The sequence below is a fragment of the Aspergillus mulundensis genome, assembly GCF_003369625.1.
Source record: "Aspergillus mulundensis strain DSM 5745 chromosome Unknown scaffold_1, whole genome shotgun sequence".
NCBI classification, from domain to species: domain Eukaryota; kingdom Fungi; phylum Ascomycota; class Eurotiomycetes; order Eurotiales; family Aspergillaceae; genus Aspergillus; species Aspergillus mulundensis.
The window spans coordinates 3,486,193-3,508,154 of record NW_020797889.1 but is presented as its reverse complement, the minus strand read 5'-3'; the positions used below and the strand labels follow the sequence as shown (position 1 = coordinate 3,508,154).

General features: G+C 53.0%; 8 protein-coding genes across 8 annotated transcripts; 5 read left to right on the top strand and 3 right to left on the bottom strand.

Annotated features, from left to right (window-relative positions):
• Positions 1-4,564: 4,564 nt before the first annotated feature.
• Positions 4,565-5,496, top strand: DSM5745_02622 (enoyl-CoA hydratase/isomerase family protein; the record flags this gene model as incomplete). The annotated part of the gene is made up of 2 exons (XM_026744638.1): positions 4,565-4,980; positions 5,055-5,496. The coding sequence occupies 2 exons, from the start codon at positions 4,565-4,567 to the stop codon at positions 5,494-5,496; spliced, it is 858 nt and encodes a 285-aa protein (XP_026607801.1).
• Positions 5,497-5,800: 304 nt separating this feature from the next.
• Positions 5,801-6,697, bottom strand: DSM5745_02621 (uncharacterized protein; the record flags this gene model as incomplete). Its single annotated transcript, XM_026744637.1, has 1 exon — positions 5,801-6,697. One exon carries the CDS (start codon positions 6,695-6,697, stop codon positions 5,801-5,803), a length of 897 nt encoding a protein of 298 aa, XP_026607800.1.
• A 1,288-nt stretch (positions 6,698-7,985) lies between these two features.
• DSM5745_02620 (putative phosphorylase) lies at positions 7,986-8,913 on the top strand (the record flags this gene model as incomplete). Its single annotated transcript, XM_026744636.1, has 2 exons — positions 7,986-8,102; positions 8,152-8,913. 2 exons carry the CDS (start codon positions 7,986-7,988, stop codon positions 8,911-8,913), a joined length of 879 nt encoding a protein of 292 aa, XP_026607799.1.
• A 73-nt stretch (positions 8,914-8,986) lies between these two features.
• On the bottom strand, positions 8,987-9,787 carry DSM5745_02619 (RibD family protein; the record flags this gene model as incomplete). Its single annotated transcript, XM_026744635.1, has 1 exon — positions 8,987-9,787. One exon carries the CDS (start codon positions 9,785-9,787, stop codon positions 8,987-8,989), a length of 801 nt encoding a protein of 266 aa, XP_026607798.1.
• Positions 9,788-10,051: 264 nt separating this feature from the next.
• Positions 10,052-11,222, bottom strand: DSM5745_02618 (NAD(P)H-dependent flavin oxidoreductase; the record flags this gene model as incomplete). Its single annotated transcript, XM_026744634.1, has 3 exons — positions 10,052-10,844; positions 10,890-11,151; positions 11,210-11,222. The coding sequence occupies 3 exons, from the start codon at positions 11,220-11,222 to the stop codon at positions 10,052-10,054; spliced, it is 1,068 nt and encodes a 355-aa protein (XP_026607797.1).
• A 280-nt stretch (positions 11,223-11,502) lies between these two features.
• Positions 11,503-13,450, top strand: DSM5745_02617 (uncharacterized protein; the record flags this gene model as incomplete). Its single annotated transcript, XM_026744633.1, has 8 exons — positions 11,503-11,893; positions 11,939-12,031; positions 12,078-12,317; positions 12,363-12,509; positions 12,562-12,673; positions 12,728-12,854; positions 12,923-13,153; positions 13,229-13,450. The coding sequence occupies 8 exons, from the start codon at positions 11,503-11,505 to the stop codon at positions 13,448-13,450; spliced, it is 1,563 nt and encodes a 520-aa protein (XP_026607796.1).
• Positions 13,451-14,714: 1,264 nt separating this feature from the next.
• On the top strand, positions 14,715-16,925 carry DSM5745_02616 (magnesium transporter CorA family protein; the record flags this gene model as incomplete). Its single annotated transcript, XM_026744632.1, has 3 exons — positions 14,715-16,516; positions 16,595-16,731; positions 16,855-16,925. 3 exons carry the CDS (start codon positions 14,715-14,717, stop codon positions 16,923-16,925), a joined length of 2,010 nt encoding a protein of 669 aa, XP_026607795.1.
• A 1,437-nt stretch (positions 16,926-18,362) lies between these two features.
• On the top strand, positions 18,363-21,086 carry DSM5745_02615 (putative phospholipid metabolism enzyme regulator; the record flags this gene model as incomplete). The annotated part of the gene is made up of 1 exon (XM_026744631.1): positions 18,363-21,086. The coding sequence occupies one exon, from the start codon at positions 18,363-18,365 to the stop codon at positions 21,084-21,086; it is 2,724 nt and encodes a 907-aa protein (XP_026607794.1).
• Between the last annotated feature and the right edge of the window lie 876 nt (positions 21,087-21,962).

The following is a 21,962-nucleotide window of genomic DNA, read 5'->3' as shown; positions in this document are numbered from 1 at the left end:
CCGGTGGAGGAGGCCATTCAAAAACAGAGTATAGAGCCCGTCGAGCCCGAGGCTGGGTCTACGCCTGTGTCGAGAAAGTTGTCCAAGAAGGAGAAGAGGAAGCTGAAGAAGCAGGCTGAACAGCTAGATACGGTGATTCCAGTCGAACCGAAGGAAAAAGTTCAAGACGATGTCGCTGCACCGCAGGCTGGAGCGGAGGTGACTGAAGAATCTCAAGACGCTCCAATGCCGACAGAACCGGTTGAGGCTGTTCTAGAGGGATCAATTCCAGAGCCGGCATTTGTGCAGGAACCGACAAAAGAACAGGCAGAGACCCCGAGAGCAGTGCCCGAGGAAAGCATACCACCAGTCACCGAGTCAATGGAATCACCTACCGAGCCATTGAAAGAGGACGATGTCCCGCTTGTCAGAAAGCTCCCCAAAAAGGAGAAGAAGAAGCGCAAGGGAAAGCTTGACGAGCCCCAGCTAGAGAGGGAGCTGGCGGAGCCCACCATTCAACCTGAAGAGCAAACCTATGACAAACCCTCCGAGCCAGCTGAAGCTCAAGAGTCAGACTCCACGGCCCGTCAAGACGAAGACGCATGGCCTGCTATAGACTGGGGCAAAGGTAAGATTGACACCACTGATCAATCTGCACAATCGTCCCCTGAAGCTCATGCGGCCCCGTTTGTACCAGAAATCCCTGAGTTCAAGGAGTCTGCCATCCCCGAAGCTCTAATTGAGCGGGTGGGCGAGACCCCCGAAGAAGCAGCCAAAGAGAGCAGGGCTCAAACCATGACTCAAACTATAGAGCGAGATGTGACGACGAGGGAGTTCAATACGACTAGCACCGACTCGGCGTTGCAGGCTCTACACAATGTGGAGTCTGCGCAGGAGAAGAAAGCCGAAGAGCTCAAGCCTGCCCCTGTGTCAGGCAAGATTGCCAGCATATTTCCCAATCTCGAGCGAGGGTTCTTTCGTCGACCGAGTCCGAGCCCGAGCCCGACACAGTCGGCAGCACAGTCGGCAGCACAGTCGGTAAAAGATGGGGCTGAGGAAGAGACCGTGGAACAGGAAGCGAGTCGCGACAGCGCGATCCAGGTCTTGGAGGCTCCCATCGCTAGAGAGGTAGAGTTGCAACCGGAGGTTAGGGATAGCGGATACATTCCGAGTCCGGCAGATGATGTCTTTGGTGCTGCTAGAGAAGTGCCGGAGGTGAAGATGGACATCCAACATCCGTCGGAGGCTTTCGACCCAAGGCCTCGACAAGATATAACTCCAGAGCCAGTCAAGGAGGATGATGTTTTTGGAATCAAAACTACGAGGGAGCTTCCTAATATCAAAACTGACCTCGCACCTGAGCGTCCGCCAGAGGTCCCTCGAGAAGAGCTCCTAAGCACCGGGGATACAATTCCAGAGCCAGGACCTGCGTGCGAGCTTCGTCGTTCTCCATCAATTCACGGGCGGCACAGCAACCAACGACTACCTTGGACCCTAGAGGAGTCTGCCCAAGCCCGAAGCGAACGAGACATCTCGCCCAGTCCGCTCCCTGCGATCGCAGAACAGGAACCTGCGCGAGCCATGGTACGGGACGGCACGCCCCGGCTGGAGATGAAGCCCGAGCATGTGCTGCCACGACCAGAAACACCAGTCCGGAAGTTTACAGAGACTGCGCTGGGACGCCGCGCATGGCCTACGCCTGAGCACGAGTCGGACGATGACTGGGAGAAGATCCAAAAGCCCAGCCCAAGAAGCCTCTCTCCTGAGCGCAGCCCACGGTCAAGTATCCTCAAGACGCCAGAACATGACAAACCCATACTCCGACCAAGTAGGCCACCCAGCGCGAAGAGTAGCACGCACTCACTGCGTCGGGTTGTGCACAGTGCCAGTGGAGATCTACGCGCAGCAGCACTTGCAGCGAATGCGATCGAGGCCCCAGGTCCAGGTCCAGGTCCAGCCCCAGCCCCAGCCCCCGAGGCTGGGGCGATGCCGCCCGTGATTGGCGGGACGCGCCCTCCATCTCCCCCCGCCGACCTCGACCTGGACGTCGGCGAGATCGCTTCTTCCTCCTCCTACGACCCCGTCACTGACAAGGGCAAGCGGCCCCTCCGCAGCATGACGGATGTCTATGTAAGTTCTATTTGATATTACTTCTGATGATTTGATGATTTCCATTGTTTGTTTGATGCTAATGGCGTAGGAGGGCTGGGGTGAGACGCCGAGTTCTCCCCGGTCGCCCAGCCGACCGGCCAGCGTCCGGCACCGCCGAAGTATGCAACACCTCCAAGAACTCGAATTCCGTCTCGACCATCTACTTCAAGAAAACCGTGACCTTGCTGCTGCCCGCGATGCTGCCGAAGACAAATTACGCATTGCCAGCCTCGCTCGTCGGAAGAGCGACCAGGCGCTTAACACTCGCGACGCCGACCTCCACGATCGAGAAGCGGAGCTCGAACAACTACAGCAGTCCGTCGAATGGTTTCAAAAGGAGGTCGCCCGGTTGAATGAAGAGAATTCTGGGTTGACCTCGACAAATGCTACCCTGATCGCGACGCATACACAGGAACTACAAACAGTGCAACAGACCTCGGCGCGCGAGGTTGAGCAGCTGCGATCGCAAAATGAACGCCTGTCCATTGATCTGCATGAGCGCATAAAATCAGAGATCGAAACCGCGTTGAAACAGAAGAATGCCGAACTACGTCGACTGCGCGAGGAGCTGGAGAGTGCACGCGACAAAGTCAAGGAACTCCAACAGCAAATCTCCGCCCAGATGAACGACAACGTCATCGCTTTCCGCGGCGAGGACTACTTTGAGGCTGCATGTCAGAAACTCTGCGGCCATGTGCAGCAGTGGGTCCTGCGCTTCTCGAAGCATTCCGACCACCGTCGCTGCCGCAAGCTCATCGACGTCAAAGACGAGAAGATCGCCGACCGGTTCGACAATGCTGTTCTCGACGGGTCAGACACCGACACCTACCTCGCCGACCGCGTCCGCCGCCGCGACATCTTCATGTCCGTCGTCATGACCATGATCTGGGAATTCGTCTTCACTCGCTATCTCTTCGGCATGGACCGCGAGCAACGCCAGAAACTCAAATCGCTGGAAAAGCAGCTCATCGAAGTCGGCCCACGCAACGCAATCCACCGCTGGCGCGCAACAACTCTCACCCTCCTCTCCCGCCGACAAACCTTCACCAAGCAGCGCGACAGCGACACCGAAGCCGTCGCGCTCGAAATCTTCGACGTGCTCTCCCGCCTCCTCCCCCCACCCACCCACGTCGAATCCCAACTCCTCGAGTCCCTGCGCAAAGTCCTCCGCGTGGCAGTTAACCTCTCGCTGGAAATGCGCACCCAGCTCGCAGAATACATCATGCTGCCTCCGTTGCAGCCTGAATACGATACGAACGGCGACCTCGCCCGCCAGGTGTTCTTCAATGCAGCCCTCATGAACGAGCGCAGCGGCGAGACTACATCCAATGATGAGCTGCAGGCTCAAAATGCCGTCGTCCGCGTCGTGCTGTTCCCTCTCGTCGTGAAGAAGGGCAATGACGCCGGCGAGGGCGAAGACGAAGTCGTCGTCTGTCCTGCTCAGGTCCTTGTTGCACGACCGGGCAAGGATAAACGCCTCAACAGGATGACTAGCGGCGACCGCATGTCCATTGACGCCAGTCGCTCGGTGCATAGTATCGCGCCGTCGAGCATGAATATGAGCATGAGTAATGTGATCTAGGCGTCACACTAGGTTACGTGCTCTGTTTATCCCAGCTCGGACGGCGACTTTGGATTCTGCATTCTTCTTTCTGCTCTATTTGCTTTGTCTTTTCGGCTGGAAAATCGGCATGGCGTCAATGGGATACGGGATATCAATTGGATTGCTTTTGTATTCTTTTTTGCTTTGTTTTTCATGATTCATGATGGGACTGCGGTTCCCATTCTTACGGCCTTGATGATTCTCCTATGGCTTTACTTTAGATCAGACCTTATGAAGTTACGGCTGTACGTATGTACATAATAATTCTATTTACTTTCTTCAAGCACATTTATTTTTCTTAGGACCTTGTACGGAGTAGTCAGTCAAGTTGACATTGGATCGAGATGTGTGGACCAAGTAAAGCTCACAGCCATGTTTGATACATAGTGTATTGATGGAATCTGTCACGTGTTACACAATGGGCGTGTGGTTTAGGGGTATAACGCTCCATTCGCATTGGAGAGGTCCCGGGTTCGATTCCCGGCGTGTCCACATTTTTGCTCAATAGTTTGAACATGCACTTACCGTTTATATCTTTTTGCGGGACACTGTTTTTTGTTTATTTTTTTTTCATGCTGTTCCTTGTCGCATCCTTGTCGAATTCTATTTTCTCCGCACGGCCTGTGAGCTCGAAGTCAAGCCTCAATTTGTTGTTGGAGCAGTTGCACTTGACTCTTGAGCCTCGGTTCTCCTGCGGGGAAGCTCCAAGCCTCGGACTCCACCCCTGCCATCCCCATCCATCAAATATCCAAAACTCCAATTTAACGTCTACAATTCCTCACCATACTCATATCCCATCTGCAGCATAGACTACCTCCCAAATCCCTCAACATGCCCCCCTTCCAAACCCCACCACCAACCTCCCAAATCTACACCCTCACCTTCCCCACCCCGCACATCCTCCTCGTAACAATAACCCGCGAGTCCCGCATGAACGCCATCCCAACACAGGGCCACAAAGACGGCTACGCGATCTGGAACTGGTTCGACGAGGAGCCCTCGCTGCGCGTCGGCATCATCACAGGCGCCGGCGACAAGGCGTTCTCCGCGGGCGCGGATCTGCTCGAGCAGCTTGATTTCAAGAATGCGAGTGACGGTGCGACCACGAAGACAGAAAATGGTGCAGGTGAGCGCCTGCCCATGCCGAACGGGTTCGGCGGGATAAGTCAGCGGCGCGGCAAGAAGCCTGTTATTGCGGCGGTCAATGGGTTTGCGCTTGGTGGGGGGTTTGAGATTTGTTTGAATTGGTATGCTTGCATTCCCTCTATCGTCTCTTTCTCTCTTAGGTTAGTTTGGATAGAGGGTTAATGGCTGTCTATAGTGACATGGTAATCGCCTCGCCAAGCGCCCAATTCGCCCTCCCCGAAGTCCAACGCGGCCTGTACGCCGGCGCCGGCGGACTATCACGCATAATCCGCACGGTGGGGATGCAGGTTGGGACGGAGCTCGCGCTGACGGGACGGCGGATAAGCGCGGCCGAAGCGAAGGCCTTGCGGCTCGTCAACTATATTTCTGAATCGCCGGGGAGCGTCCTGCAGGATGCGATTGAGCTCGCGAATAAGGTTGCCGATGTTAGTCCGGACGCGGTCATTGTGTCGAGGCATGGACTGCGCGAGGCGTGGGAGACGGGGTCTGTGGAGCAGGGGAGTCGGAATACGGCGGAGCTTTATGGGGCGAAGCTTTTAAGAGGCGAGAATATTCGGAGGGGGTTGGAGGCGTTTAAGGAGAAGAGGAGGCCTGAGTGGGTTGGGTCGAAGCTGTAGGTTTGGCTTTGGCCGATGGAGGTGGAGGTTGGGGCCTACGATGGTGGTGTGGGTGAGTTCAACTCTGGAGGCTTGATTGTGTGTATATAAAACCAGCTAATGGGATTCACTCTTGTCAATACGAATGGAATGTGGGTTTTCTCCCCCCTTTGTCCCATATGGAGGACAAGTGTTCAGTTTCTAGACACGGGCATGACTTGAGGGATTTGGCACCAAACCCTCAATCAGCCTACACCCCAGATCAAAATGTATATCGTCAGAGAGCTGCTGCGATCCACAAGCATGCAAGAGTGTCTAAAAGCACTTAGTGACCACGCATATCCTTCTCGAACAAACGCATCACACCCAGCTCAGCAGGCCATACTTCAAGAAACTGTTGCATATGCCAGAACCAGTCCTCATCACAAAAGGAGAAAACATTCCGGTCAGACGCCATGAAGAATTCCCAAAAATCAGGATACCAGCCCGCATCTTCCCAATCTATAAGCACAACCTCAAATGATCGCTCTCCTTGGTTGTCTGGGCAAGGATTCTCTATAACTAAAATATTCTTCTGGTGGAAATCCGAATGCGTCAATGTAGGCCGGTGCCCCCGAAGCACTTGAGGAAGGTACTTCTCATAAAAGCGGGCCTTGAAGTCCGGCCGCTCACAACGCTCAGTGGAAACTCTGAAGTTCTGCAACATGCCAGCAACAAAGGCATCCTCGCCATAGTATGGGCCCAGGAACTTGAAGTCCTTTTTTTTCTGACTGTAGAACAACCAGTGATGGACTCGACCGCCATCCAAGCCACCATAAAAGTCCGGCCAGGGACACGCAGCCTCCCGCATAGCATCAAACACCGGGATGAGTTTGGCAGTAATGCCGTTTTTTTCGGAGACGGTCAAGGATTTCCAAATAGAGTCAAGTGGGACTCCCGGGATGCGCTGTAGTATCAGGTAGGTCTTGCCGTCTTCCTCAAACATTGCGTAGAGTCGGGGGGCTGGCACTTTAGGAGCGTATCGTTCAAGGTAGATCAGGTTCTGGCCTTCCGTGGCATCTAGGCCGCCATCATACTTGACGACAACGTCCTCATTCAACGCAACGATTCTGTGGGCTCCATCCCATAAAACATTGGTGCATGCCCGGATTTCGGCAGCGGTAGGAATAGCAGGTAGAGGGAGGGAGTCACTCTTGTAGGGGAGAGGAACTGGCTTCCACATGATAACCGGGAAACAGGAGAAGACTGCAGAGGAAGGAGGAGGGGTAAAAACGAGAGGGTGAGAGAGAGATGGAAATAGATGAATAAGTAGACACCTTCAGCATCTCAACTCTTTCTTGCCTGGAGTTGCGGATTTCGTGTTCTCCCGAGGACGCTAATCAGTTGTTTGGGTACTGGAATAGAGGTACTACAGGAGAATAGGAATAAGATATGATTTGTAACCTTTGGGACTAGTGGATTAACCGGGAGTTTGTTGTAGGGATGGGAGGTTTTAAGAGTAATGGGAATGTGGTTAGCTGTGGATCTAATACTAAGAAACTAGAATATCTTCCAAAGCACAGACCAAGTTAAATCTGTCTTCCCCACAATTTATTAAAATAAACGCCTAATGAACCGGATGACTTTCTTAGCGCGACCGAGTGAACGAGATGACTTTCTGACAGAGCCCTGTTTCGGCCCCGTCACACAACTTGCCTAGTAATTTACTAGTAAAATTGTTCTCCGAGGCTCGACCTCGGCCAAACAGAATAGTACCCTTGTTTAACAAAATCGATTCTTCATAATCCTAACTAAACTGAGCATTCTGAAGCTATTCCGAACGTCTAAAAGTTATATTTACGTCAATAGAATGCAGGAATCTCATTGGTCAATTCAAAAAGGGGTAATTATCTGAAACGAATAACTTTGCGCGCGCGCCGCGCGCCCGCAGAGGCCTCGTACGCCTGCCAGTTCCTTCCTAACACGGCCAAATTGAAGCTATTCAGAGCGGAGATTGTAGCGGTCTTTGTGAATGTTGAGAGATCTCAGGGGTAAAGGCCTTGGTGGTGAAGGAGGTGACGTTGGCCGTGGCGGCGTTCTATTGGCCAACGAGCTTTTTTGTGGGTCTACGATTACTAGCCAAAACGCGGCGCTAAACTCCTTTAGGCCATTTTTGTCAAAAAGTCATCCGATTCACTCGGTCGCGCTAAGAAAGTCATCCGGTTCATTAGGCGTTAAAATAAACAAGATACAGGCGACGAGACACAAAGACAGAAATAAAACAAATAGAGATTAACAGGTATGTATGAAACATCTGGAATTGCAATTAATTCTCGATTGATTATTATATTAAATATAGGGGTAATAAGTTGCATGACTTATTATTATTCCAAGTCTTGGCACTTTACAAGTCGCGGGAGAAAATTTACAAGTCTATCCGAGCTATGTACTTTCCCGGTGATGGGATGCGAATGTTCAACGCCAATCCTTCAACGTGCATGGGGCTCTTGCGGCGAGACATTATGAGTAAAATGGCACCTTCAATCAGCTACGACGCAGTATTATCGGCATTCGATGACCTAGTCGCCAGGAAGAGCATCTATTATGCCCCGCGCACAACAACCAAGTTCGACGATGACGGGTTTGCTGTGAGCATAAGCCAGAGGAAAACTTGTAGCCATTACTGACGAAACGTAGTTCGAGTTCCACATAAGTACTTCACTCTCGAAGAAACCGCAGAATGGGGACCCTGTCAGCGGGCATGAAGACCCGAACGCGAAGAAACCAGAGTGCTTCGGGCCAGGAAGCGACATTGGGAACGATGACCCGGCCACGCTCCTCGCAAATATCCACGGGACGCACTTGCTTGTGGTGAACAAGTTCTGCATGTTCCGGCCGCAATTACTGCTACTGACGAGCGACTCGTATCGGCGGCAGTGGGAGCCGCTGGACTTGGATGATTTGGCCGCTGCTTGTACGGTTCTAACCTCGCTCGATGCGTCGCCGCAGGTTGTCATTTACAACTGTGGGCCGAGAGGCGGTGCTAGCAGGCAGCACAAGCATTTGCAGGTATTGCCGCGGCCGCCGAAATTATTCCCGGATGAGCAAAGTGAGAGCAAGGCCGTGCCGTACAAGTACTTCCTGCGGTATCTTCATGACATTGAGCTTAGGAGTCCGGAAGGCCAGAATAGACTTTTTGAGATATACAGGGATTTGCTTGCTGAGGCTAAGGAGTCTCTTGGGGGGAATCTTGAGGACAGCGACTATATCCCTCATAATGTCGCCTTGGTCAAAGAGTGGATCATGGTTATTCCTAGGCGGAGTGCTGATTTCGAAGGCGTTGCTGCGAATACCCCAGGGATGCTAGGCTCCGTGTGGTTGACGAGCGAGGAGGAGATGAATCGGTGGAAACAAATCGGACCCCGGAGGGTTCTTGCCGGGCTGGGAGTGCCTGCTTGAGGATCCCTCAGGGCATGACCCCTATTGCACGCATATAAACCATATACATTTGCCGTTTTGATAGACAATGCAGTCATTGCCCAATTCTTCCGCAAAGGACGACATCCTCCCCAAACGGATGCCACTTCACATCCTTCAGGCGAGACGCCGCCATCGCATTGCCACTCCCATCAAATCTCCGTTTCGGAGAAACGACCACACCTCCTTGGCCGAGCCATGTAGGAGCAATCGTAACGATGACCGAATCAACGAGATACTGAAATTGCGGCTCAAGTAGGGAGTTGATAACCGACCCGCCCCCTTCGATCATGACACTTTCGAGACCCTCACTCTTCAGGCATCGTAGCAGCTCAGCCCAATCAAATCCTTTACCCTCGATGATATCGAGAGAAATGAACTTCCCGCCGTGGCTTTCCAAAAGACTCTTTTTGTCCTCGGAGATAGACACCCCAGAAGCCGTGATGATCCACGGGACTTTTCCGCGACCTTCCTTCGCAAGCTGGAGGATCTTGGATCCATCGTTGATCTCCCACCTCGCCGACGGGTCAAGCACAATAGGCCGCGGCTGGCCCTGTAAACCTTCCCCTCCGTAGCCTCCCACGCCTTGAATCCGGCAATTCAGCCCGGGGTTATCTGCAACAGCTGTCCCGACGCCGATGAGAATTGCGTCATGGCGAGAGCGCAGATAGTGCGTCATTGCCTTTGACTGAGGTCCTGATAGAATGGTGCGGGTTCCTGGGGAGAGTGCTAGAGAGGAGTCCAGGGAGGTTGCGAATGTGAGGGTTGTGAAAGGCAGGTCATTGTTGGCTTTGTCCTTTGGGAGATAACTCTCTAGAAATGGGGTCTCTGAAGATGGGAATGTAAGGTAGTCCATCTTGATGAGTAGATGGGAAAGACGGAGAGTTGAAAGTGCGTGAGGTCAACATCTCGAAGTCAATGTGGAGAGAAAACTGCAACCTGAGCTTTAAGGCATCATGGCTTTCGCCTCGGCCCAATTGGGTTTAGCTTTTATTTTGCACAAACACACAGCAATGATGGTCTCAATCATGATTAAGTATTTCTGAGCCCTAAGAGAGAAGGTAAAGGTAGTACTCTTGATGAGAATAATGTCAAAGGTATTGAGCAGTCACGGTAGGCACTACAGCTTAGCCTTCGAAACACTCCTAGCGCCAGCCTCCAACAACGCTGCCGCCTCTTCGACCATGCTCTCCACAATTTTCCCAGCAGGAAGCCTCTCACGCACCAGTCCCGCAACTTTGCCCATGAGCATCGGATGTGCATTGTCCAGGACCTCATCGTCATCCTTCTTGGTGTCCATATCATGCGCCAACGGGATGATACCCCTGCCCTGCAAGTCCTGCAACTCCTGCTTGCGCTCGTTCTCCCAGCGCTTGATATACGGCGTGGCCTGGGTGTTCAGCGGGCGACCGCTGAAGATCGTCGTACGGATGATGTCGTCGAACCCTGCCTCCTGCAGTGCCTGCTGGTGGACACTCGATGCGCCAGTCTCCTCCGAGAGGATAAAGCGCGTTCCAACCCACACTGCGCCGGCGCCTAACATGATTGCTGCCGCCAGGGACTGACCATTATACATCCCCCCTGCTGCTACTAACGCTACCTGACGATGTGTGAATGGACTGATCTTGTCTCGGAGGAGTTCAGCCACAGCGGGGATCAGAACAACGGTGGGAATGTCGCCGGTATGGCCACCTCCCTCGCCTCCCTGTGCGCAAATAAGGTCTGCTCCGACTTCAACGGCTCTAAGGGCATGCTTAGGATGTCCGATCATGTTCATGTAGAGGACGCCACCTTGGTGAAGCCGGTCGACGGCCCACTTGGGCGGAATGCCGACGGCGCAGACGAACAGTTTCGCGCCGCTTTCAATGATGATCTCAATGAGCTCGCCGAGCTTGCCGTGGGAGTAGTCATAGCTGATGAGTTAGCGATTAGTCCACTGTCTGGGGGGTGAGACGTACTTGGTCTTCCGGGCGCTGCCACCAACCTTGGGGATAAGAAGGTCAACTCCGAACGGGGCGCTCTTGTCTATCAGGTAGCTCTTCAGCTCTTTGAGGGCTTCGCGGAGCAGTTCTGGAGTATACGCGACTCCTCCGATTACCCCAAGGCCTCCGCCGTTGGTCACGGCCGCCGCAAGCTTTGGAGACGCAACATTGAACATGCCAGCTAGGAGAACTGGATGTTTGACACCCAGGAGCTCGGTAACATTGGTGCTGATTTGTTCTGCAGATGTTAGCCCCTATCTTCGTACTTCAGGTGGAAAGGTCTTGCCGTGACATACTTTGAGAAGCCATTTTGTGCGGAAGCTGGAAAAGTACTGGGAATAACCAAAGTCAAATACCAGCTGTATAGCGATAAATATTTGTTTTAAAGTGTTTACCTTACTGCAGTCTGCTATACATCAGGTTGCAGGTTCCCCGCATGCGTTCCCGAGAACCGAGATAGAGCATCCACTTCGTCCCATGGGGATCATCGTTAAGGGACGGTTCCTCGGCAAGCAGCGGGATAAATAAGCCGGCGAGCACATGGCTTCTCATCTTGCGGCTTGCCCATCACTACACCCTACCACTCACCATGTCAAGCTCAGCAGAAATCCCCATCCTAGTCGGCATCGGCGAGATCAACGATCGCGCCTCCAAAGGACGAGATGATGCCGCCGAGCCGTTGACCCTGATGCTGCGGGCCATCGGCGCCGCCATCCAAGATACAACACTCACCCCAGACGCGGCTCAAAAACTACAATCGGCCATTGAAAGTGTCTCGGTCGTTGCAAATTGGACTTGGCCATATCCTGACGCGCCCGGGCTGCTTGTGCGAAGACTGGGATTACCGAAAGCCATACATACAATTGAGAGTCATCATGGTGGTGACTCTCCCGGAAAGTTATTCGATGAAGCTGCGCGACGAGTTGCGCATAGGATGAGCAAGGTGGCCGTTGTGACTGGTGCCGAGGCGCTGGCTTCATGTTCGTTCCCTCCGTAATACGGCAGGACTGTGCTAACACCAGCAGTGGAGGCCTTCAAGAAGGCGAAGAACTTCCCTCCTCCACATTGGACTAAACTTGATGATCACACTTCATTCTGGGATCGAGAGCGACCTGATGGTATTCTTCAGACTTCCACAAGTTTGGCTAAAGCTTACATTGATAGATCTGGGAAGCCGGCATTTCCTCGGGGCACCGATCCAAGTATATCCTCTCTACGAGGCAGCTTTTCGGGCGCATATGAAGCAGAAACTAGCAGAGAATCACAAAGAGTCAGCAGATCTATATGCAGACTTCGCCCAAGTCGCTGCCAAGCTACCTTTCTCCTGGTCCTATGGTCAGGAACCGGAGACGGCCGAGTCAATCGGGACAGTGACGAAACGCAACCGCATGATCTGCTCGCCATGTCAGTACCTGTGTGCCTGCTATCAATACCTCTAACATGTGTCAGATCCCCTTCTCATGAACGCATTCAACACTGTGAATTTGGCTGCCGCCTGTATCATCACAACAACAAGCTTCGCCCGTGAACTAGGGATTCCAGAGACCAAATGGATATATCCATTGGGGGGCGCCGGAACGAGTGATGCTAGCCGGTGTATGTCCCTCCTTAGATCAGAATGAGTGGTGGATAGCACTAATTAGCGCAGTCTGGGAACGGCCATACTTCCACGCCAGCCGCAGTCTCTCTGAATCCCTCGATGCAGCCCTTAAGGCGACCGAGCTGCAAACAAAAGACATCGATCTCTTTGACTTTTACTCGTATGCCTTCAAACAGACACTGAAGTAGTATGTGAAGCGCTAACAAAGGCACAGATGCTTCCCCATCGTCCCCAAACTCGCAGCCCACCACCTGGGCCTTCCCCTCCACGGCGGAAAACCGATAACCGTCCTTGGTGGCCTCACGTCCTTTGGCGGGGCAGGCAATAACTACTCTATGCATGTATGCTACCCTCCCACAATTCCCCCCTTCCGTCAACCCATATTTTGGCTGACCGCCCATCTGCCCAGGCCATAGCAGAGATCACCCGCCAACTGCGTGCCCGCAAGCAAACTGCCTCCAAGGCACAGCACGGTCTGGTCCTCACTAACGGAGGCGTCCTCTCATACCACCATACAGTCATCCTTTCGACTCAGCCGCGGCTGGACTCAAGCTATCCAGGGTGGAACCCGCTCCCGTCGCATCTGAACGACGATCATCCCATTATTGAAGAGCACGCTGAAGGGGGCGGCGTTATCGAGGTATGTCTCTTCATGATACTCTATACTATGTCGCGATCAGCAAGGGTTACGCGTGTTCTAACCAAAGTTGTACAGACGTATACAGTCCAATTCGGCCGCGACGGTTCCCCGGCTATGGGGTTTGTTGTGGGTCGTCTACATGATGGATCTGGAGATGGAGCTCGATTTGTCGCAAATGTCGAGGATGCGTATACGCTCCAGCAGCTCTGCAGTGACACCGAGCAAGTCGGCAAGCGAGGCTGGGTTTCGACTGAGAGTGGGAGGAATCTGTTTGTCTTCAAGCAAGCGAAGATATAGTCAGGTTTGATGTGGACTATACAGGCATATATATACACTCATTGCTTTTCGGCATGGCCTTGCTCGCTTCCTACAATAGCTCAGCCCTACAGATACTCGTCACTTGGAACTAGGTAACGAGTAGTAAGATAGACCCATGCTCTGGAACAGTAACCACATGTGATTACCGAATGAATGACGTCAGGCAAAAGTTCCGGTCCAGCCACGTGACCTGGATAGCTCCTCACTACGCACTCTACGCCGATCTTGGTCTTCCAACTTTCAAGGCCGAGAACTTGGACTAGCTTTGCCTAATGCGCCATTGCGCTGTTATCTATTCCTGTTGGACCATTGGAATTCGTGTCGGTTTTGGTTCCTAACATTTATTCATGAAGCCATTTCCGTGCGCTGCATCTCCGATGTTCCACAGCGTCCTGCGACAGGGCGTCACCACCATTGGAATTGCTTCTTCTCGCCCGAGGCCCTGCTGAGCTGTCGCTGATGATGCTCAAGCCACGCTCACTAGTCAAATCTCAACTGCATCTCTAACTCTGTTATCCCTTATCATCTCCGTACCCACTGGTACCTATATCAGCCGCTCGCATTGTTCATTTTTGGAGCCTTGAGCTGGCGCACTCCTAACCAATCGCGTTTGATAAACAACTGACCATCCTGGCCTGGCCTAGTCGGCAAGGCTGAGCGGCTCACGATGTCTCGTCCGCAATCTACGTCACATCAAAACTCACCTTTCCCGAACAAGTTTTCCTCAGGGGAAGGCCGATCTTCCACACCGTCAGCGATGGACAACCTACCATCAGCGCACACGGGACAGGATGCCAATGGTAGTACTAAGAAGCACAAGCGCAAGAAAAATCGCAATAACAGGAAGCGTCGAAATCGGAGGCCGTCTTTCCTAGCTCCAGAAGACTCGCAGCCCGATGCCCCACCTACCATCCCCGAGTCTGAGACTTTAGACGCGATGTCGGTCAATGAGGCCAGACCTCGAGGTTCCACGCCATTTTACAAGTCCGGGGGAAATTTAAGCAATACGAGTCTGGAGAGCGAAGCTTTGTTGGACCATCGGTATGAGCGCATCCAGTCATTATGGCATTTTATTCAACGAGACAATCTCAACTGACTTCCGGGCTTGGGGACGAATAGAAAACAACCGTTGATGAGGCCGCGGAGAGATAGCCGGCTGTCATTCCGACCTGGTTCAATATCGACTTCCTTTCGTGACTTCGAGTCTCGTCCGTTCCAATCTCGCGGGAAAAGTATGCTTGCAATGGATAGCGATCAAGAAGAGGTGGACGACCGAACACCGTTGATGAAGCCACCATCTGGCCGTATGCCGAAGTCTCCGGGCTATGGAACGGATTCCGTGTCGAGCCCATTCAATTTCCATCAGCGTCGCAAATCGGCTCGGTCGGATTCCTCTCGATGCTCGCCGCGCGAAGCTCCAAGCCATGACATCAACAACCCCCCGTCAATGCCGTCGACGCCCAAGCTGGGCCCGGAGATGGGTTACAACGATGCCGTAATGACCGGGGCGGAGTTTGACTTCGGCATTGGCAGATCCCCGGATGATCGATTCGCTACGTCCCATCCGCGCGATATGGTGATTGATGTAGACGGTAACGGCCAACGGTCTAGAAGTACGCCTGGGTCCACCGCTGTATCGCCGCATCGTACACCGCAGGAAACACTTCTCCGACGTCGGACTGTACCAGCAGAAGAGGACGTCTGCTTCCCGCAAGAAGATGCCTCGGAGGTAGCGGAGGAATGCGCACCCGCGTTATCGCGCGGAGATGGACGACGCAGGCGTCGTGCTAAAGAGTGGCCGGACTTGTCCGTCTTGGAGGATTGGAGCCGCGAAGAGAAGGAAGAACGGACAGGAGTGTTCCGTACGAAGAAGATCAGCGAGCCCATGCTGATTGAGGGCCGTCTTCGCCCGCAGTTCCGAGCCTGGCGACGTGAAGAGGATGAAGCCCCGTATCGCTTCACCTACTTCAATGAAGAATTTCAAAGCACTATTCATGCACAGACGATTCCAGAGCTGGTTCAGCCGGGAGGTAGCTTTCGCGAACTCTTCATTCCCGATCCACCAGAGCTCGAGGATTCCTCCGACGGAGAAGACTCGGATTCAGAGGAACATCGACATAGCGACCACCCAACGCCAAGTACCCGTACTGCGAACCCTAGCCCGAGTACCAGGACGGATTCACATCCCAACAATCACGATTCAAATCACCAATCAGAAGCTAGAACGCACCTTCGTACTTCTGTTATTAGCGAAGCTGTATCGGAGGGACGTGCCACGAGTGAATTTCCCAGAGAGCACACTCAAACCGCCCCAAAACCAAAGCGATATGGACCTAGACCCACGTTCTGGCTAGATGTCCTGTGCCCCACTGATGCCGAGATGCGGGTGATCTCCAAAGCTTTTGGTATCCATGCTTTAACAGCTGAGGATATCATGATGCAGGAGGCGCGTGAGAAGGTTGAGCTATTTCGAAACTACTACTTTTTGAATTATCGTACTTTTGAGCAGGACCCAAACAGCGAAAACTACCTGGAGCCGGTGAACATGTACGTTGTCGTCTTCCGCGAGGGCATCCTGTCCTTCCACTTCTCACAGACACCTCACCCGGCCAACGTCCGCCGTCGCATCCGCCAGCTGATGGACTACTTGATTCTGAGCTCTGACTGGATTTCCTATGCACTCATTGATGACATCACCGACGTGTTCGGGCCTCTCATACAGTCGATCGAAGACGAAGTCGATGATATTGACGAAATGATTATGCGTATGCATTCTGCCCAGAGCCCAGTGAGTTCAAGTCCGAAAGAGGAGCAGGAAGAGATGATACCAGGCCCCGGCGAGATGCTGCGGCGTGTTGGTGTATGCCGCAAGAAGGTTATGGGGTTGTATCGACTTTTGAGTAACAAGGCGGACGTCGTCAAGGGCTTCGCCAAAAGATGCAACGAGCACTGGGAGGTGGCGCCCAAGTCGGAGATCGGCCTGTATCTGGGCGACATCCAAGACCACATCATGACCATGACCAGCAGTTTAACTTACTACGAAACGTAAGTATTGGGCGCCAGTGCTTCTCGGACCCCTTGCCTCTGCCGCTTGGACTCTGACTAATGCGTCTTCTGCTGTAGGCTTCTGTCACGCGCGCATAGCAATTACTTAGCGCAGATCAACATCCACATGAACGAACGACAAGAGCAAACTGCAGATGTGTTGGGCAAGCTGACCGTGCTTGGAACTATCGTGCTTCCCCTCAACATCATCTGCGGTATGTGGGGGATGAACGTGAAGGTCCCCGGTCAGGACGTGGATAGCTTGACTTGGTTTTACTCGAGTATGGAACATGTCCTCCTTCAAATTATGCATTGAACCGATCGCTGACTCCTTCCAGTTACGGGTGGCTTGGTTATCTTCGCCTTCGCGTCGTTCCTGATCGCGAAGCGGGTGTACAATATCGTTTAAGGGCTCGGCGATTTCTTTTGTTTTTGGCTGTTGCTTTTGCCTGTCTTGGTTATTCCCCATGAAAGTACTATGTTTGAAGTTGCCGGCTAGAAGCTGTTGGCGTTGGGTGACTCTGGTTAATCTCATCTTGTGGTAGATAAACAGGTATTGGAGTACATAGGTCTTGACCAATCATATAAAGCCGCCCTTGGATCGATGAAGACTATTCCTTGGAAGTTGGATCTGCTATAGCTAGGATCGCTTAATATATCCTTGTATTGCTTTATAACCTGCTTATGCTCAAGCCTCATGAAGTCATCATGATGGCGGGAGGCTGTATTTGTGACCAATCTTACCAGGTTAGACTTGAATCTGGCGGGCAGTAATACCGTACCGCGGTCACCTCGTGTAATTCGACAGCCAACGGCTCGGAACATTGCAAGTCAATCAAGGTCCAGAACTCGGTTCCTCCTGCTCCTCTTCATGCTGCTTGACCTTTCGTTTCTTCTTCTCTATCTGCACCGAACTTCACTATTGTCTTCTAATTGTCGTCGCTGCTCAACATCCCTGACGAGGCTGACTGAGCTTACAGCGGTCAACGCCGCAACGGTCGTGCGCCGACACCTACAGGAATCCTCTCCTCCCCCACCGCAACTGCTGGTGGGCGTCCCTCTCCCCGGATACTGCCCGCCCTCATTGTTTGACGTGGGCTCGCTTCATTGGACCTCGATCTTCCCCTCCCCTGAGCACTAGAGCCTGCGATCCATCCCCAACAGACGGTTACGAGTACACGAGACCTGTTGACTGACCGGACTGCTGTTGAGGCCCCCCGATCCTCGAGCCCTGAAGCAGTCTCCCGCCGGATCCTCCTCGGATCGACAAGTGGTTGCCGCGAGCTAACGGGGCCGGGTTTGTTCTAGACATTCCACCATCTCACCGTCTTCTGGTCAAGTTATGTGTGGTGCTGCATTCGCATCGTTCGCTGCGTTGCTGGCCTCGCTTTGCCTTCCGTAACCTGAGCCCCCATTCCACTACGGAGTACTATCGGGTGATTTGCTCCTTGAACGACCGTGGCCGTGATTAAGCCCCTTTGGAATTGGCCCTTCGGCATTTACACCCCATCGGCATGTGGCCGTCGACAATTCGCCTGGCAAATCATTTTCCCATGTAATGTGCTGTGCGACATCAGCTCACATTATTGTCATCCAACGCGTCGGTGTCTTTGCTCGTTGGCTGACTTTGAGGCTAAGAGGCTAAAATAGCCCTTTGGGTTGTTTTTTCTTGATTCCGTTTGCCTATCGTCGCCGTCCGAGCCCTTTCTCGTTTCTTCCCGCCTTCCGATTTGTTTTCCTTGTCTGATTATTTTATTTTCTTGTTCTTGCTTGTTTTGCGGCCTGGTCCTCTCGGATTCCCCTGACTTCATGCGCCTGTCAGCAATTACCTGACTCGACAGAGACCATGGCTGTGGAATCCGAGAGGTCGCCCTGCCCTGACGGGACAGCCGGTGGACCCAAAGCTGCCCAAGATGATGTGCCTCCATCTCTTACCCGAAGATCCGCCAGCGAAACTGACATGAGGGAACTGCCACGTTCGACCCTCAAGTCTCAGGTTCCCTTCATGTCGCAGCTACCTAAACCCTCGCATGCTACTGCACCAGGCGTCTCTGGGCCTCCTTCCACCACGAACTCCACAATATCCTCCCGCGAACCCTCACCTTCCACTTCCTCCCAGCGCCCTCGCAATTCAACCTCTACATCGACTTCGCGTGTTTCCTCCCGATCGCGAAAGCGACCGCTTGAGCGCAGTCCAGACCGATCTGCTACAACAAGTCCGAACCCTGGCCCGGGAAAACTCCCCTCCCAGCCTAACAAACCTCTCGTCCTCAGCCCTCCCACAAATGTCGAACCGTCCTCCGATGCGCTTAGCCCGGACAAGAGCAATATGCCGTTGTGGGCCGGTTCCCGGCGGTCGGAGCAAGAAACTCATCTGCCGAATACCTCTAGCAAGCGGACCCAGGTTTCAGGTGATGAATACGTCGCCAAGTCAGACAGGAGCGCGCCTCGTTCCGTAAATAGAGGATCAAGCTCGGCTCTTGAAACCGTCCAGGAAGCGAGCGATCACTCTACTCCCTCAACCGATACTATACTTCTCCAGCCCGCCCCGGAAGATGCCAAGCTGGAAAAAATCGACGAAGACTCGACTCCGAAAGCCTCGAGAATCCATACCGAAAGTGGTAGCGACAGCGGAGGTAATAAAAGCTCAGAGCAAATGGAAGAGAATCGTCGACGTCCGTCGTTCGCGGCGAAGGGATCCAACACCATTCTACCGAAACGCTCTACTACCTCGTTGAGCGGTGGTTCCCGTTCGAAACCTGCCGATGGCTCTGTTCGGAACATGATCGTCGAAACCGAGACTGTCAGTTCTATACCTCAGGTTGGATTGGGGGTAACCACCGGTGATCGGGGCAGCTCCGGTAGGGTAGACCCCGGAACCCTACGGATGAAACCTAGCACCGAGACCATTCGACCCAAGAAAGAGAAAAGACGCACCCGCAAACCGACTGCGCTTACGACTGGCACTGCCTCCTCCAAAGCGGACATCTTCGAAGCCAAGGTTGCCAGCGCTGTTGATGAAGCCGACGTTTCCGATTCGGACGAAACCTTTGTTTACGAGTCCAATCCTCCAGATCAGTACCCGGTTCGCCAAAGCAGATATCATTCCCGAACACCAAGTGCGACGTCCATGGCAAGTCAGGTGGATCAGCTGGCTGGCCGTAGTCGCGCCGTCAGGGAAGGAAACCACAGTGTTACGGGCAAGCGCAGCATGAAGTTCACGAACAATACCTATACCAGCAGTGTTGACGGAGATGCCGACGAAGCTCCTCGGTCTCACCCAAGGATCGAAGGAAATGGTTCGCATACTCCTCGACACCATGTCGGGCGTCATGGGCGACAAAACATGTATCCCTCTCTCTTTGATTCCGACTCACCATTTCCTCAATCACAAGGGCACAAATCTCCTCGGCACTTTGTTGGAAGTGGTTATCGACAAGCCAGGCCGGGGGGATCTCGCAACAACCAGAACTACCGTACCATCAATAGTTATAAGAAAGCGAGCGAGGTCTACGGCTATGATTTTGATGCCGAAGGCGCGGACGATGAAAGGACGCCACTTGTTGGCTCTCCGCGCCAGGTGCGCAGCCGTGGTGGGAGACGTCCCAATAGCGCCAGTCTGCGACAGATTGAATACATGCAACAACGGCACCGCAGCTGTGTCTCCCGATACGGAGCTTGTTTTTTAATAAGCTTGTTATTTCTCTTGCTAGTGGGAGGTGGGACATCATTCATCGTCGCGATCACTAAGCCTCTACTTGACGTCCAGGTTGTCGACGTTGAAAATGTGCTCGCGTCGGAACAAGAGCTCATGCTTGACCTCAACGTGCAAGCTATCAATCCCAACCTGTTTCCCGTCGTTGTTGACAACATCGATGTGAACATCTTTGCCAAGAGCCGTTATGTTGGGAATGATCAGTTTTGGCGTGACGATTCCCCCGACCTCACGAGATTGGGGCGGGCCGAACGCAGAAAGCGTGCTGACATCACACATACGGCACGCTGCGCTGACGGGTTGGATTGTGAATACGACGGCTTATTAGATCAGCTGGGACGTCCTAAACCCAATGGTGGTGTGGACAAGGGTACTGATCCAATCCCGTCTGACCCGGCCGGCGACCACCAAACCATGCTCATTGGTCGCGTCTTCCGACTCGACTCGACTCTTACATTCGAAGCGTCGCCGTGGCATCGCGAACCTTCTACCTCCAAAGGCCAGATTCGCCTCGCGCGACCCGGGAATTCAACGGAAAAGGGCGGCACCGAGCGATGGGAGCGGGTGTTGCAGCACCCATTTGAGCTTGTCGTCGCCGGAGTCATCCAATATCAACTGCCCCTCAGCTCCCGCTTCCACTCGTCGTCCATCAGCTCCACTATCAAGGTGACCCCCGACAGTGACGACGACAGCGATGGCAAGAAGCACAAACACGACGACGAAGACGAAGACGACACAGTTGATATTTCCATGACCAGTCAGAACCTTCCACCTAATTCCGCGTTCCCGGAGGGCGAGACCCTCAAGGCCATACGAGCTATGATCACCGAGACTCGAAGGGCCTTTGTGGCCTGACCAGACCTACTCCAATCGGTCCAGTCTCTTTTATCTTCCACAATTAATGACGTTAGCCAAAATTACGATTGCATGACAGATATCATCCTTTCCTTCCTTTGTTTCTGCTTCTGCTTCTGCGGCTTATGGCTTATGATATACCCAATCGCATACACTGGGCCGTCACCGGCGCTTCAATCTGGCTGTTTTTTCCATTTAATCCTGCATCCCGTCCATCATCCTACTTCTTCAGTACCTACTAGAAATCGACTATGTAAATATATCGGCGCGGGATATCTTTAGCCAGAAAAGTCCTTGACATTTCATGCATACGTGTCTGTTCTATTTTTTCTTTCTCCATACATACTTCTTACCTTTCGAGAAATTCCTTGATGTCTCTTCCCTCTTTTTTCTGGACACCTTCAAGCGGTGGCCATCATATAGCTGCTTTCACTTCTTCCGTCACGTACATGTCTTCACCACGCCTTACCTAGTGTCCATCTCCCCCCGTCATGGGCATGCATGCTTACTAGCGACGGGATTCGAAGAGCACTTCCCGCCCGGCCACCGAGCAATATCAAGTCAGACCTACTCCGTAGGGCTATCCCTGCAAGACAGGTATATGATATCATATCATATGCAGAACAAGACAAGACACGTCGGAGATACAAATCCGGTGCCAATGGAATCTGGATGGGGATTTTCTTCCTTCTTTTTCTCTGCCACTTCTATTGTTCCCGTCTTGTCTTCTATATAGGTACCTGGCTTGACTTGACTTCTCTTCCCTGGTTCCGTGTGGGGTGAATGGAATGCATGGCACAATTGATACCTGAGCGTGGTGGTGATGGTGGGGGTATGGATGGTTATATATTTTGTATCGGGCACCCGACACCTAGT